Source organism: Pseudoliparis swirei, chromosome 9, assembly GCF_029220125.1.
Source record: "Pseudoliparis swirei isolate HS2019 ecotype Mariana Trench chromosome 9, NWPU_hadal_v1, whole genome shotgun sequence".
In the NCBI taxonomy this organism is placed as follows: domain Eukaryota; kingdom Metazoa; phylum Chordata; class Actinopteri; order Perciformes; family Liparidae; genus Pseudoliparis; species Pseudoliparis swirei.
Genome location: NC_079396.1, coordinates 5,389,745 through 5,406,220, shown reverse-complemented (window position 1 = coordinate 5,406,220; position 16,476 = coordinate 5,389,745). Strand labels below are relative to the sequence as shown.

The 16,476-nt window shown below is 46.6% G+C and overlaps 2 protein-coding genes across 4 annotated transcripts in view; one reads left to right on the top strand and one right to left on the bottom strand.

The window, feature by feature from the left end:
- mtor (mechanistic target of rapamycin kinase) overlaps nt 1-16,476 on the top strand; it is a 92,703-nt gene that overhangs the window by 30,451 nt on the left and 45,776 nt on the right. For all 3 annotated transcript variants that reach the window (XM_056421939.1, XM_056421940.1, XM_056421938.1), the window contains exons 27-28: nt 64-226; nt 1,925-2,070. In XM_056421939.1, coding sequence (XP_056277914.1) covers nt 64-226; nt 1,925-2,070 — 309 coding nt within the window. The remainder of the gene's footprint in view (nt 1-63; nt 227-1,924; nt 2,071-16,476) is intronic.
- Nucleotides 4,190-7,647, bottom strand: angptl7 (angiopoietin-like 7). The gene is made up of 5 exons (XM_056421941.1): nt 7,106-7,647; nt 5,771-5,871; nt 5,485-5,679; nt 5,141-5,336; nt 4,190-5,029 (listed from the first exon to the last, which is right to left on the bottom strand). Exons 1-5 carry the CDS (start codon nt 7,461-7,463, stop codon nt 4,857-4,859), a joined length of 1,023 nt encoding a protein of 340 aa, XP_056277916.1. The 5' UTR covers nt 7,464-7,647; the 3' UTR covers nt 4,190-4,856.

Genomic DNA, 16,476 nt, shown 5'->3' with positions numbered 1-16,476 from the left:
CTCGCTACTGGATTGATTTGCCCTTCCCCCAAATTCATTTAAGGCCTGTTGTTTTTCCCACAGAGACCTGTTCAACGCCGCCTTCCTGTCTTGTTGGTCCGAGCTGAGCGAGGACCAGCAGGATGAGCTCATCCGCAGCATCGAGCTGGCCCTCACCTCCCAGGACATCGCCGAGGTCACGCAGACTCTGCTCAACCTGGCCGAGTTCATGGAGCACAGCGACAAGGTCAGCAGCTCCTTTACACCAAAGTAATAGTTTGGGAAAGTCATGGAAATGTGTTATATTCATATGTGCATTCACGGTGAGTTTTAAATCATGAATATGCTTTGAAAAGAACGATGCTCAAAATATAAGCCGGCATACACTCTTTCATACTCGCACATTTCTCGCGCTGCAAGTGAACGCACCGTAACTGAAAAGACATAAATGTTTCATTCTTTTAATCAAAAATATTGTCTCATTCATTTGTGTCATTTAGGGTTATATACTGTATGCTTCGGAATTGTCTTTGTTAGTTTAAATACGACATTTTCTCACTTTGCTGGAAGTCCGTTGGTCGACATGTGTATGAATCCTGCATGAGGCTGCTTGCAGGTCTGTCGAATTTTCTAAATTCAAGGTTTGATATTACGTCGTGCATTTTAAAGCTTTTCCTGTCTCATTGAGTTTGATGTCAAACCGCCTTCCATAAATCTACATGGCTAAGACGTTATTTATTACTACCCATGACTCAGCTCGAACTTGTCCATTTCCAGGCTTTTATAGACAGCTTTTTTCGTGGAACGAAGACGTGCGTGCCAAGTGGACGTGCGCGGCATGACGCGCGCCGCGTGCCGCCGAAATACCATTTTTTAAATGAGGTGTCCTTCTCTCGACTCTCCTGGCAATTACAACGGCAAGCTGCTTTAACGTCTCCGCGGCGACAACAAAGACGACGGTTCACTCGGCTCTGATGTCTTCACGGTTTTCTTTTCCTTTCTGTGTCATCAATGTGTCTTCACACTAAGTTGTGTGTGAAAAAAGCACGGGTTGACACATCTGCCCGGAAAATTGGGGAATGGTGCGTCGGCTGGGAAATGTGTTTGAATTAACAGAACCTGTACACAGGCGGAAATGTATCAACAACAAAAAAACAACGGGAAACCGAGTCTCCCCTTTTTGCCTTCCCATTTTATGCTGTGGCGTTCAGTGCTAGGTGTTTGATTTTTAAATGTAATTTTATATCTTTTTCTATATATAAAGGGATAGTTACAACATAATTGTCACCATTTGATGCTTTGTACCAGATTGTAGCTTAAGCCTAATTTGCATCTGTAGTCCCTTGACAGACCATAACAAACATAAAACAATAACAAACGGTACAGGATAAGACACACTACACCGGTATAAGTGTTGTTTACACGGATTGTGTGTCGCAGGTTTGAAGCCGGCCCCAAAAGCTACACACCCCCTCCATTATCCCCCTCGGCAATTATCCAGAAGTCGCGAGAGGAGAAAGGAGCGCGGAAACCATTCCGGCTGCTGTCATCGTGATAACTATTTAAACGGGAGCAGATAACGCTTTTTAAGAAACCACAAAAGAAAAAGGAAAAAAACAGAGTTAGCAGAGAAAGGCTTCCTCGAGTGGCCTCTGTTTGACCGCACATGTTGAGCTAATTAGTGACGAAGCTGTTGGTTTGAGGGCAGAGACCGTCACGGCCCAGCGTTGATATATTATTTTAGGAGGGTTTGCCCCCCCCCTGCTGTTCGGCTGCAGTAGAAACAGACATAAAGTGTCCGGTTCCTGGCCGGTGGAAAGAAGGCCGTGATCTGTTTCCCTCTCGGTTACCGGACGACCTTTTACCGGGGGGTTCATTTCGAATTTTAATGTTATTTAGAGAAAACGGTTTAATTTCATGCAAATGTTGTGTCCCTTTTTTCCAGGGCCCTCTGCCCCTCAGGGACGACAACGGCATCGTGCTGCTCGGCGAGAGAGCCGCCAAGTGTCGCGCCTACGCCAAGGCTCTGCACTACAAAGAGCTGGAATTTCAGAAGGGGCCTTCTCCCCTCATCCTGGAGGCTCTCATCAGGTAGGTGGTCCGAGGAACTTTTGCATTTCTTTATTCTTTTTCCTCCGTGAGACGTTGAGCTCAGGCGTCGTCACAGTGTTTGACTGACAGCAGCAAGCGCGCATTTGTTCTCTCCATGACAAATGGGCAAACGATAGATGAGTGAAAGTTGTCCCTTGGTCAGTTTTCTTTTAATTGAAGCGACGGAGTCAAAGAAATCCGACGTTTCTTCGAATGCGGGACTTCATTTCCCGGTAACTTTGAGGTCGTAACATAACTCCGGTGTCTGTGGGACGTCTCTTCCCTCGGGTGTGGATTTCATCAAGTCACAGAACCTTAATGTGACAAGTGCCTCTGTGATGAACAGTCACCGCATTAGACGTTATTGCTTCAAGGCAAAACATTAAACCGCTCTCTCTGTCAATTTCTATTCAAAATATATACACAAGAAATTATATTGCACATATCTTCCCATAAGCCTCTTGATATCTTCTGTCATCTTTTCCATCCCCTTTTTCTCATCCTTTTTTTTTTTTCTCTCTCTCTTTGGCACGGCGTGGAGAAATCTGTTTTCCAGCCATCTAATTGGACGCTTGCCTCCTTTTCATCTACGAGTGTCTGGACGTGTGTTTCTCGGGGGGCCTGTTTTCAATTTCTCAGGAGCCTTGATGATGATGAGTGATGGGAGCCAGCACTCTGGTGTTTTCAATATCCCCATCTGGTTCTCACCTCCTCCAGGATCTCCCATAAAATAAAATAAAAGGTCCAGAGGCTGGTGTGCAAAATGCACGGTGTTAAAAGCTGGCTCTACTGAGCCGCCGCCTCATTTACAGAAAAACGAAGACAAACTAGAACTGATGCACACTTTTTGATGACGAGGAGGCATCGTCACGGCTTTTTCCAGTACCTGAGGAGTCACGGTTGTTTGTAGACGACCGTGAGGGAGCGATTATTTCCGGAATCGTTGTTTTTTCTTCTTCACATATTCACAAACCTCCGTTAAAATTCGGGGAATTCAAATCTCGAGGAGGTAACTCGCTCATAACGGAGCACATTTTTTTTAACGAGTTGAAACTGGTATGAATAATGTGTGATGGATTTTTTAAAAGAAAATCCAAATAATTAGCTTGTGGTTTAACTAAATTCGCAGGCCCCCATAGCTGTGGACGGAGCCAGGAAAGCAGTCACATTTTCCCCATTTGTCCCGGCAACAGAAGAACATTGTTAATTGAGCATTTGGCCGATGGTGTTATTGTAGATCATGCAGGGCCTATAATAAGTCAGGGTTAGGGTTATCCCACTTTGGCTACTGATGCTGGGCATTTTTTGCATCTGGCCAACGTGTAAAGGGGGTAGCCATGATGTTATGGAAATGCTTAGAGATGCATAGTATGTGTAGTTCAGCCGGTTGTATAGAAGAACACACGGGAGTCTCGTTTTATAGATAGTCTACGTTCCAGGGCAAAATGAGGCGAACGTAAGATACTGTAATCGCATGACCCACTTAAAAAAAAAAAAAAGAAAGGTGCACAGAATGAATTCCACGTGTTTCCTCAGCCCGTTATGATATGTGGATACGCTTTTCGATGGTACACTTAATTTTCCACGCGATAGCTCCTGCCCAGAGGTCAAGTCACATCCAGATCTTCATCAAACAACGACTGCAACTTCTGCCCCCTGAACACACGGAGTAGAAAGAGCAGCTCATTGGTCATCGTCCAAAAAGACCCCCCTCCTCCTCCTCCTCCTCTCCCCCTCCCGCTTTAATTAGATGTTTGCCCCGACTGTAACCTCGTTAAAGGAAGAGAATTTCACGAAGCCGCTGAGCCTGTATGTATAGTGCCGGTATTTAAACGCTCTGAGGATTTTTTTTCCAGAGCGTAGCAAAATGGCATTATTGTTTTGAAGGTCGTAAAACCTTCGAGGTAGTTTTAACTCGCAGGCAGAATAGAGAGTGTGTGTGTGTGTGTGTGTGGTCTTCATTCCTGCATTTGGCTAAGGTGCCCCGGGACCTTTGGCTGATACGTCAGCAGATGGCCGTTACCGGACGTGGATGGACAGGCCTCTGTGTTGCTTATTAGACATCGCTGCATTTCAACCTGCCAGGCGATGAGCGTCGGACTACTACCCGTATGCCGTGTTTCGTTTAAAAAATATGTTTATTTTCTATCACATAAAACGACATAATTACAGAGCTGTACACATTTTACAAATGACACATTTCCATCATCAATGGTTAGGGTTTTACAATAAAAGGCAGCGTAATTCATAGGAAGCGCCTTTTTCGGTGGTTGATCCCCTTCCAGCAACTCACAAAGATCCATTTTGTTCTCGGTTCCGACCCGTCCTTAGTGAGTTCTACCTGAACCAGACTACTCTGGACGGATTCTTGCGACGCTCCTGTACATGTGTTACTTGTGTTAACTAAAAAAATACATCCTAGTGCTTTCAAGACAAACGAGAGAAGGAATCAAAAATCCAGTCACCCTCGACGGGACAGTGGTAAAAAAGCATCTATGAAAGCATTTTTTTTTGTGGCGAAAAATACAATATTCGTACTGATAAATACACAAAAGATGAACTACAATTTACAATCGAACACGGCGACAGACGTGACACGCTCAAATCGGACGAAAACGTGACCAGAAACGTCGCAAAAAAACCTACATTTTCATTTACTTTTTTCGCACGATTTTGGTCGAACTTATCGGCGAGATCGCTCGGCGAGATCGCTCGGCATTCACGCGTGTCATCTCGGGGGGGAGGGGGGGGGTCGGGGTCGTCTGGCCACCACCGGCCCGAATCGTTTACAGTTGAAAATCCACGGGCCGGACCTTCATCTCCACCTTCTTGAGGGAGTAGTTGGACCCGTGCCAGCCGTACCAAGTGATCCCATCCGGGTTCTTCGTTATGTGCTGGCCGTAGCGGTGGAAGGCGCCGTTCAAGTTCGAGTCGGTGCAGCAGTTGTACCAGTAACCACCTGGAAGATGGATGAGAAATGTTTTTTTTTTTTTTTTAGTTGGTTGGGGGGGGGGGGGGGGGGAATGCGTACCGGGTCACATATTCACGAGTCGCTCTCTCCGGGCCGTACCTTTGCGCAGGGACGCGCAGTCGTCCACGCACTTGTCGTTGTCCTTGTTGACGGTGCTGAAGTTGGTGTTGTTGTGGTAGCGCAGCGAGTCCCCGGCGTTGCCGCTGAAGTTGGCGAGGAAGAGCTTGTAGCTGTTCAGCTCGTTGCCCACGGCGAAGAAGCCGTACTCGGCGTAGCGCTTCTGCCCCTGCCAGTCCTGCGTTGGAAGACAGAGACGGACCGGATTGAGAAAGCGACGGATCACACGCCGTCCCCAAAAGACACTTTGATTTACTCTTCGCGTCTTTCTGTTTCGGTTTTACTCGTCGTGTTTTCTCGCTCGGACACAAAGTGTTCCTACGTACCTCCATCTCGATCCGGAGCGAGCTGGGCTGCCTCGTCAGACGGAAGATGTGGTCGTTGCCGAGCCAGAAGTCCCCGCGGATGGATCCGAATCCGTTCTTGTACTGCTTCCAGTCCCGGTTGAACGACGTGAGGCCGATTTTGCGCCGTTGGATCAGAGTCCAACCGCCTCCTTTTGTCTCCATGTCGCAGAAGACCTGAAAAAGTATTCAATCAAGACATTGAGATGGAATGCCAGACGCCTCGCGGGCCCGCTGTGTCCACCGCGCTCTCAAAAGAGTAACTTACGCTCATCTCGGGCGTGCCCAGAAACTCGTCTTTAGGCAGTTTGTACTCGCCAGAGATTTTGTAGTTCTTGTTGTACAGGGATGCGCAGTCGTATATGGCGTCTGGAGAGAAGAACGAAAAAATACAAAAACAGATCTCTTCGGTTATGATAAAACCATATGCCGTTTTTGAAAAAACGTCAGTCATAAATTCTAACAGCTTTATGGGATATCTGAGTGATTGGACAGATGAAAAAGTGACCTTTACCCCCCCACCCCCTCCACTCAAAGCAAAATGGTTCAAACCAGAGTGGAATCATGGCTCCCATTTCTTTTCTCTTTCTATGGCGATGCCATTGATATGTCTATGAGATCACGATGGAGCAACGAGCCCAATCCTTAAAAACAGTAAGACGGAGAAGAAAAAAGAGAGATGGAAACCTTCACCTTCTTCTAATCTTCGCATCCCTTCCTGTTCGGCCCCCCCCCCCCCCCCCGTCTCTAATTCACTCCCCAGCTCCGAGGAAAAGGGCCCCTGGGTTCCCTCTCTGCCGGTGACATAAACGTGGCCGTGCTCGACCACACGGCGGAGGGCATAGAAATAATAAACGACGTCATGTCTGGTTAACCTCTCGACGGCAGCCGGCGCTGATTAGCGGCGCGTTAAAAGTCGAGCTGAACGTCGGGCACCATTTTCTGGGCTTTGCCGGGAGCTCTTCATTGACAGCTGTGCAGACGGGACTCTGGCTCCAGACGAACGCTGTAGACAGCGACGGAGGAGGCTGATTATAGTTTTTCACAGCCGAAATAAATATATAGTGTCGTGGCCTCTTTGAGGACTGTTTCTGAAAAGTTTGGGGACTCGCAATCCACTGGAATGACGGCGTATGAATTATTCACCAGAGTTTATCTACTTCAAATCAAAAACGGTGCTCTTCTGAGTTAATATATATATATATATATATATATATATATATACGCCACGCTAGAGGTACACTTTTAAGTTTGGACTTGTCTGGAATCTTTGTCCGTACCTGGACATGATTGGAGGAGTGTCAGTTTGACAACAGCTGGCTAAAGAGGCAAAGAGGCCGGTCACCGATGGAACCTGTTTTTTATTTTTTTCCCCCGATGTGAAAACACTTTACAGACTCTCTCCGGGTCCTATTTTTCTGCATGTGAAATTACTTTCAAGTGAATACAATTTAGCAAAATAACAGTTCCCAGTTAAGCTAAAACGTATTGCTTTAAAAAAAAGAAGAAAATCTGCTTTTGAGATGCTAACGACAACAACCTGCACACACACACACACACACACACATTCACTCTCTGCTCTACTGACGCCTGCCATGCTCACCCGATGAGGTCTGGGTGGCCGACTGCACGGTCTGCAGCTGCATGATCTCCACGCGGTTGTTGATCTCCGAGTACTTGCTCTCCGCCTCCGTCACCCGGGACTCCTGCTGCCGGTTCTGCTTGTCCAGGTCCATGATTTGCCTCACGACGCTCATCAGGTCCGTCTCCTGCTTGCGGCTCATCTCCCCCAGCAGGCTGGTGAGGTTGGCCACCTGCACCTTGAGGGAGCGCACGTCGTTGCAGCACTGCGCCTTGGGAGGCTTCGGAGCCAGCCTCTTCCGCGGATTCTGGGCCCACGTCTCGGCCAGCAGGAGCAGCGTGAGCCCCAGGGCCACCGCGCTCACGTTCACTTTTGCCATCTTCTTTTCTTTTTTCCCCCCCGCAAACGTCCAGGAGTTTTCACCAGCCTTTTTTTTCTCTTCTTTTTTGGTCTGTCCCCTTGTGGAAGGCCCTTTTTTCTTTCTGGGAAATGTCAAAACGGACAACAGCTGTGGCCGACCAGTTGAGTCGGAGCTCCTCTTTGACTCTGTCTTATTGCGCTCAGTGAAGCCCTCCTCTGCCTGAGCATCTTAAATATTTTTTTGCAGGAGAGTCCCTCCCCCTTCTCTCTCTCACCGCGCTGACCCTCTCCAACCTTCAGGGCTGGAGAGGCCTTCCCCATCCCTCCTCCTCCTCCTCCCCCCTGCACCCCCCTCCCCGCTCTACCCCCCCTCCCCCCCTCTTACTTTCACTCATTCCACAGAGGCTTCGACCACGTTGCTCCTCTTTCTTCGGCGTTCAGGTGTTGAAGGTTTATTGGGGCGGCGTTTAGCCTCTCCCCGGAGGGGCAACACATGGAGCGACGCAGACTACTGTACAACCGCAAGCCGCGACGTGCAATGTGTGAAAAAAGGTGAACTCTTGGAGTCTGCAACTTTTACAATTTATTTCGCCGCCACAGAAACATTTCTCACGACACTTTTTTAATACCCGTTTTTTCAGCTTTCGAGCAGTTCCGTGTGGTTTCCTTTCCCTGTCTTCACACCCAAATTAACCCGTTATTGAGGGATTTTACTGTATCTCTCGAGGCCCCGCCTTTTTTCTTCATTAACTCGGGCCCTCACATGCTCAGAAGGTGAGTGAAGTCACTAAGCACTCTTAATTGTCGGTTAAGTGTTCTATCGATGCGACCCCTTTTTTTGGCAGATGTTGAAACGGGTTCACGTTTCTTTTGTTCTCCCCTCGCAGCCTTTTGGGCGTCAGGTTTCAGGAGGGTGTCGATGCGACGGCTCAGCGAAACCGTCGGGATAAAAGTCAGCCCGAATGCAGTTTCCATGAAGCGGAGAGTATTTGTTCAGCAGAGGACAGGCGCAGGCCGAGTGTGCTGTCTACATGTGTAACGGCTTAACGTGTTTGCCATCCACACATGCGGTGCAGAAGTATCTGAAAATGATATACTGTTAGCCGCTGGAGAACAACAGAATGAGGTGGTGTTGGTGAGAAGAACAGAAGGCTGCTTGTATTCTGTCCTCTGCACGACAACACTGACATTGACATCTATTTAAAGAAAGCGATTAAATAGAAAAAAGGGAAAGCACGGGGGAAGGATTAATATTCCATTTTCCTTTTTTATTTTGTATTTGTCCGCAACCCTACTAGAGCTGAAAGTATTCACGGAGGATTTAGCAATAATTGTTTTTAACCTTTTAGTTTATTCAGGGTTTTTACGATGATTGATGCTCTTCAGGTGCTAAATCAATCACTGTTGTCCACGTCGTGATTAATACTCCTGCTCTAGTTTTCTGATGTGTGTATATATATTTATATATTTATATTTTATATGCACTCAGGTCTGTCTGAATAGGTCAGAAAGGAGCTTAGTTTAGTAGTTAGCAGTAGGTTAACTTTAATAATTCACCCCAAAAATGAAAAATACTTTACAGGCTTGCATGCACTTGTATGCTCTTTGGTTGGAGCCAGATTTTCAACACCTCCATTTGTGGGAGACACAAAGCAGCCCTGACCAGAGGAAGTGTTTGGCTCGTGGGTTTGAACCACCGAATCCTTTTTCTTTACAATCGGCCGCTGAATGCGGTGTGTATTTTTTTGTTTTTTGGTCTGGCTCAATGGTAAGATTCCTGCTCCTGGCTCACCATCGCCTTTAAAAAAACCATATTCTAGTAAGCCATCCCTGGCCGGGGCTGTGAATATAGCACCTTTGTAATGTCAGACATCAGAGAGGCCTTCTTGAATCTCCATTCTCTGGAATTTCTATCTTATCCCAGCCCCCCCCCCCCCCCACCCGAGGAGCTGCCAGCCCTGCCGATTTAGAGAAGATGCCTTTGGAGATTCGGCCAAAGGCGGGCTTAGGGGGGGGGGGCTCTATGCCCTTCTGCATTGAGACATGACTTTTATGGTACTCTGCTATGTGAGATCACTGCCACGCAATATAGATGAACTGCCATGACAAAGTGCCGGAGTGTGCATACATTGTGGGGTGAAGTGCGTAACAGTAACTGAGACACGGCTGCACCGGGACATTCCCGTCACTATTCTCTTGACGTGCATGGCTTCTCCCTTTCGAAAGAAGAAAAGTGGAACTCCTGAGTATCGGAACTCCAACGAAGCCTCCAAAAGTCACGTTTTTTTGTGTGTCTCCATATCTCGTGAGTACGGAGGATGCAACGCACATTCTTGCCACATGTTTGGCAGGTGACCCCTCCCCCCCACCTTCGCTTTTCACCCCATTGGCCGGGCAAACAAATGTGGAGATCTGATTGTTCTGCACAGCATCAGCGTTGCTTCTTCACCAAACGCAGTTTTCGGAGCACACATTCCAAAAATATGACATAATTACGACATGGTCTGTTTTTGCTTTGATGTTCAACGTTTGGATGTGTACAACTCGTCTTTTTCCGGCTACTTGGCTCCTCGAATGTTACTTGCTACTATTTAATTTAACTATTTTTTTCTTTCTTACAGCTGGTCACCGCTTTGCAATTTTCCATTAACTCTTTTTCTTCTTCATTTTTTTTTCATGTTGACATTTGCTTTTAGTTTCCTGCATTTGTTTGATTTGTGGGACGCATATGGGAGTAATAATCCGTTTGTTGTTTTCATGCAGACATAATAGCATTCATGTTTAGTTTGCGGCGATGACTTTAATTGCCGGTCCAATTCTGCTCTCCGGTTCGATCCTCGTGATCCTCTTCTAGATTACCCACATTTGTCAGAAACATAACAACAACTCTCCATGATGTCACGGTCAGCCGCCCCGAGAAACCCAACCGGCCGCAAATGCCACGAATCCCGATCTCACCTTTCCGTTAAATGGTATAAATTGATACCCGAGAGGTACACAGAGAGCAAGGTCATTGAGTTGGGATTAGTATCGTTGCTACGATATGATACAAATAATTAAGGCACAATCGCATCACTAGTTCCAACTCCGCTGCCAACAATGAGACAGCAGAAGGTTTGCTCGTCCCTTTTACAGTTTTCTTTATCTTTTTTTCTTCATCATTAGTTAATATTCCCCCAGTTGGTCTGTTTCTAACTAGTAACGTGACATTAGCGATGTGGTTTGATGGTGACCTGCCTTTTTTAAGTCTTAACCCCTCTTCCTTTGTGGGGGGGGGGGGGGGGGGGGGACGGTGGATAGTTTGGCCTACCTGGAGTTCTCTCTCTCTCTCTCTGCTCTCAGTGCTCTGTGAGTCACCTCTCTCTCTCTCTCTCTCTCTCTCTCTCTCTCTCCAGCGACGCATTCCAGCCGCATCCCTTTCCTTCGGGTCCTGGACTCTGTCATTCAGATGCTGTTTTATATGTTTAGTGTCACGCTGTTCCCCCCCCCTCTCCCTCCCCCAAAACAGCTTCTTTAAACAGCAGTCGCCCTCTAACTATGTCTCACCAGGCTCCGTGTGAAGAATGCACGGCTCCACTTAACATTAGAGGCATTCAAATTCCAACCAAAGCCCCCCTTTCTTTATACGACTTCCTGTGGAAAGCCGCACATTTCATTGAACAGATTCTTTCCTTCACCCTCTGCGACACGCCGGACTCCCTGCTGTGCTAATTGCGGCCCGTCGTCTATCTTTGATAAGTGCGGGCTGGCAAAACAAACAGGGTTTTTTGTGTGTGTGTGTGTGTGTTTTTTTAATCAGAACGTTCTCCCCGACCCTTAAGGTGTCCCTAAATACACTGGAAAAACGTTTTGTAATCAGACAGTGGCCGCCGGGGCCAAAGCTGTCAGCGCAGCGCTCATGGGTTCAATTACAGGAAAGGCTGGAGGTGAGAGCGTGAGCCAGTGGATTCCTAGCGCTTCTATCTCAAAACATTGCATTACATAATCTTTATTAAAAGTAACCTCTTCCACCTGTCGGCACAAAAGCTCCTCAGTTTGAGTTCTCCAAACTGTTTCGGGGGTTGGCTTATCGAATGCATTATATTTCCATTGAAAGTGCTTGCGCCTGATTTGTAAATCAATAATTAACGCGGCCTACGTGAAGATGAACCAAATCTATCGTGGGAAGATAGTTTTTTTTTTATTTGACCGTGTCGTTTCTGAACGTATGATTTAGTAGTCAATCGGCTGTTGGTGGTTATTTACTCAGACTAGTTTAATTATTAGCACCCCCTCCCCTCAAGCCTTTATGAAATCACCATGAGATGGATATCGAGACACACGAGGCACACAAGTAGCCGAGTTGCCACGGAAACAATACAACGGATAGCGATCTGCAACCTCGGTGAAACCTGGTCACGTACGGGACCAGAAGTAAACTGTTCCACATTCCCCGAAATGCAGGAGGCAGTATGCGCCGGGATCTCCCGCTCAGACTCCGGTGCGCCGGCAGGCCGCGGAGAGGTCTGATGGCTGAGGCTGGAGATGGCTACCAGGTGGCAGGTCCGTTGTCTCGCTGCCGTCCGGCTGGCCACGCCCCGAACCGGTGGGCCCGGGACACGGCGTACTGGAGGGGGAAGAATAAGCTGGAAGAATAGCCGGTTCATCCCGGCGTCACGGTTCGTCACACTGGGATGTAAAAGGTTACCGCGTCACGGGACAGCAAACCAAAACCACTTGTGTAACCACTCGGGGGATTTCATTGTCTTTGTGGGGGTTTTCTTTTTTTTCTTCTTTTGCTGTGTTGGTATGAGAGGGATCTCAGCATTTAATCATCAACGAGAACGGGCACTCGGTAGAGCGCATACCTTCGCATATCACAAGATTGGGCATTGAATTATGAACATGTTGGCATTAGTTGCATGCCAATTGTAAAGAAATTGACATTGACTATGGTAAAAAGAAGATTTTGACCTTTTCATGACCTTGACCTTTGACCCGATCGATCCCAAAATCTAATCAAATGGTCCCCGGATAATAACCAATCATCCCGCCAAATTTCATGCGATTCGGTTTAATACTTTTTGAGTTATGCGAGTAACACGCATACAAATAAATAAATACACGGCGATCAAAACATAACCTTCCGCATTTTCAATGCGAAGGTAATTAAAGTGATTAGAAATTCGAAAAATAACGGTGAGGTCTATGAATTAAAAAAACAATGGACCCACTCGAAGCATACAGAGTGAATATATAGATGCTTGCTGGTGTTCTTCTGCTTTCGTGACTGATGTAATCATTTTTGGGGGCGACTGTGGTTAGCAAGTACTTCAAATTGATGTGTCCCGCCCTAGTTGATGTGTCCTTGAGCAAGACACTGACTTAACCCTAAATTGCTCCCTGTAGCCGTGTCTACGGTGTATGAATGTAACATATAAAGTGTCTTTGAGTACCTTAAAAAGCCCTATATAAATTAAATGGATTATTATTATTATGAATCCTTTTTAGTTTAAATGAGACAACTGCACACACGACCCCGTTGTTGACGGCGATGACTTCTCGCATGAATCACTTTACAGCAGAACGCCAGAAACAAAACATTTAAAAACGCCACTGGGGACACCTGGTTCTGTTGGCCTCTTGACCCGAAGGTGAGCCCAGGAAACGCGTTCTGCAGTGGCGTCCCAATGCGGCGGTTAGCGTGGCGTGAACGCGGGTCGAATGGTTTCTCCGTGGCCCCCTAACACGCCTAGCTTCCTTGAGGAGAAACAGAAAAATGTCTGGAAATGATGCGATGGACGATTGACCGTTTCTCCTCCCTCTGCGTACTATTTCAACAGAGATGTTTTTTTTCTTTCAATGTTCATGATTTGCATCACCCCTGGTAGATAAGTCAAATAATAATGTCTCATTTGCCCTCATCCTATGTCCAGCGCTCCACTCCAAAAGCACTAAGCTTTTAGGATAAGCTTCACAGAGAGAGCTGATTTCGGTCATTTGGAGGAAGTAGTTTCCAAGTCAAGAGATACTAAGTGTTTCCCCATGCGGCGGCATCTGCTCGGCCATGAAACAACCACCTTCTTGTCTCGAAAAAACAAACATTTTCAGAGACATGAGAGACAAAGGGCCAGTCAGAGAGTGGGTGTCAGAGATGAGTAGTTCAACCCCGCTTCATCCCGGGGCAATGTGGAAGCGGCTGAGGTAACCTCTTCCTGGCTGCCCCCCCCTGCTTATCTCACAGCGGTGATGTACTGCCGTTGCTCAAGGCACGCAGGGGTCGCGACCCGCATCCCATGATGACAACGAGCCGCTCGTTATTTTCCATAGCAGATGTGCCCGGAAGATTTATGTTGCGTTCAGGTATTCCACGTTTTTGAGATTCTCGCTCCGTTCGGATACTGTGTGGTCTTGTTTTCGGAGCGTTGGCTACGTCAAAAGCATCCATCAAAGCAAACGCTTTGATGATGGTACAATGGAGGATGTCCCTATCCATTGGTACAAATGAGTTATCGAATCAATACAGCCAAAGGTGTGCTATTTTGTTCCTTACTGTGTGTTGTCCACTATTCTTCTTTCACTTTCTACGTTAATTACTTGATTTGTTTTTATGTCCTTTTGATTTCTTTTTTCTTCCCGCAAATGTTTAATTGTATCTGCCTTGGGTAAAGTGATGTTGATTTGTTTGACAGGGGTTAGAGGAATAGATCTGCCTTCCCCGCCTTCGTAACTCATCCTCATGCTGCTAAACAGAATATCCAGCTGAAAAAATAGGAATTTTTCTGGGCCCATTAATGTCAATCATTTTCTAATTGCCCGTGACTGAGTGGGATTGTTGGTTTATTTTCCGGACGGAGAAGGAAAACAACGCTTGTTCATGCTATATTGCTCACTGACGTTCCAGTGAACAAAGGAGGGTCTCTTGAAGCAAACCATTTCCCCCAAAGAAGAAGAGTATTACCGTATTTTTTGCACTATAGGGCGCACTAGATTATAAGGCGCACTGTCAATGAATGGTCTATTTTCGATCTTTTTTCATATATAAAGCGCACCGGACTATAAGGCGCATTAAGTGGAAAAAAACAACTTTTCTTCGTAATCTTTTGGCAGTTGCTGCGAGACGGTAGTTCGTGTGCGGATAGAGAGATTACGTCTTTTCATAAAACGAAAGCACCAAGAAGGACCGCCTCGAAAGTCATTGATATTCATGTCCGGGGCTAACGCTGTTGCCTTCAGTCGAATAGAGACTGTATTACTCCGCGACGCTCCTGGCTACGGTAGCCGTAATGCTGCAAGCGGTGCGGCTTTGTAGTTTACCAAAGTCGTACTAAAACATTTTGACTTAGCGCCGTGAGCGCCTTGTACCACACAAAATCGCTTAGAGGTCAGTAAGCAAAACCAGAATTAATCCATATATACGGCGCTTCGTATTATAAGGCGCACTGTCGTTTTTTGAGAAAATTAAAGGCTTTTAAGTGCGCCCTATAGTGCAAAAAATACGGTATTCGGGAATGGGCTGTCTTAATATTAGCGGTGCGACGAATCATACAACTCACGGATCGGCTCGGATCACGGATCGGAACAGCACCAAAGAGATGAAACAAATATAACTTTTAGAGATCCCTGGTTGAGTTTTTTGGGCCGCCGCCGACGCCAGTTGTCAATCATTGCTGATCCATATTGGCAGATCCAGATCCCTTGGTTGATAGATTGTAGCAGCTGGTCTCCAAGGCTCCAGCCATCCCAAAAATCATTTCAACCGCTCTGAAGTCGGTGTGAACCATCAACAGTTCTAAATGTTATACTTTGCCATGATCATTTATAGTAGTTTTTGTTCTTCATAAAATGGTACGGAAATAAAAGATTGTATTTTTATGGATTACACTAATCTAATGATGTATTATAAAATGATTAAAGTTGGTGTAAACGGCTCACAATTCATCTCTAATATCTATTTTATGTTGTTGTATTCAAGTATCTCATAAAGATTACATTTTACAAGATTACATGTGAAGACATCCTGATAATGTCAGAATTGACCTCCTCCCGATACACATTTTTCACCGAACAGAGCCTGAACGCATCGTAATGTAACGGATTAAAACCCTCGTTTGTCGGCCGTCGGCACGGATTGGTTGTCCACGTTGTGACATCATCAGAAATGGGCGACGAGAAATGCCCGAATGCTGACGTCCTGAACGCATATTTTACTGAACGATCGTCAGTAAAACTTTATTTCACACCGTGATGGTGAACCTTAAACTGCTATGTTGTGTGTGTGTTTTTTTTAAGACCATTAATCTTGCGTAAATGTAATGAGCAGTGTTCATTTTAAATTAGAAAATGTCACTTGCCTCAAAGCTCCAATATATCAACAAGCATGCAGGATTCAAGTGCTTCATTTATTCTATTTCTTCATAGCTGCTGTCGGTCTGCATCTGTGTTTCGGTATTTGAGGATTTGCTTTTCATTCTTGCGTCACCTGTTAACCAGAATAAAACTAATTGTTTTGTAAAAAGAAAAGAGAGACGGGTTCTCCCAGCTCTCTTTTCTGTGTTCTCGTAAACACGACGTCATCTCAGAGTGGATGTTTTTTCCCCCTTTTTTTTTTTTGAATTTCCCAAAATGATCTTCTCATGCCCCAAATGCCTCTTGGGGGGGGGGGGGGGGGGTGTTTCTCACATCTGTTGTCTGCTCGGACGAGCCCCCCCCCCCGCCCCGAGGTGCCAGACAGTCGAGTTCAATGTTGTTGATTGCATTTGGGCTGAACGGCTCCTTTTTCGGCACCGAGTGGACAGAAGTGTCGGACAGCTCGTGTTACTCCTCCCGCAGTGGAGCGAGCGTCGGGCTCGGCGGTGTGAAAGGTCCGCCGCTGCGAAGGAACCAGCTAATCGTCTGCTGTGCCGCCTGGGCAGGCCTTCGTCACACGCAGGGCCTTGGGCTCCCTGACGTGTCCAGAGTTCATGCCTCCAGGAGGCTTCAACAGAGTCAGAGCCTGAACCACATACTTTATTACTATTGTGTGTGTGTGTGTGTGGGCAGCTTTTTCTCTC

Bases quoted from the DNA above. Each gene is read 5' to 3' on its own strand.
- angptl7 (XM_056421941.1), bottom strand. From the start codon at position 7,463: ATGGCAAAAGTGAACGTGAGCGCGGTGGCCCTGGGGCTCACGCTGCTC. The intron at 5,337-5,484 runs GTACGTAGGAAC...CTTCCAACGCAG, and splicing joins CGCTCCGGATCGAGATGGAG to GACTGGCAGGGGCAGAAGCG. The intron at 5,030-5,140 runs GTACGGCCCGGA...TCCATCTTCCAG, and splicing joins CTGCGCGTCCCTGCGCAAAG to GTGGTTACTGGTACAACTGC.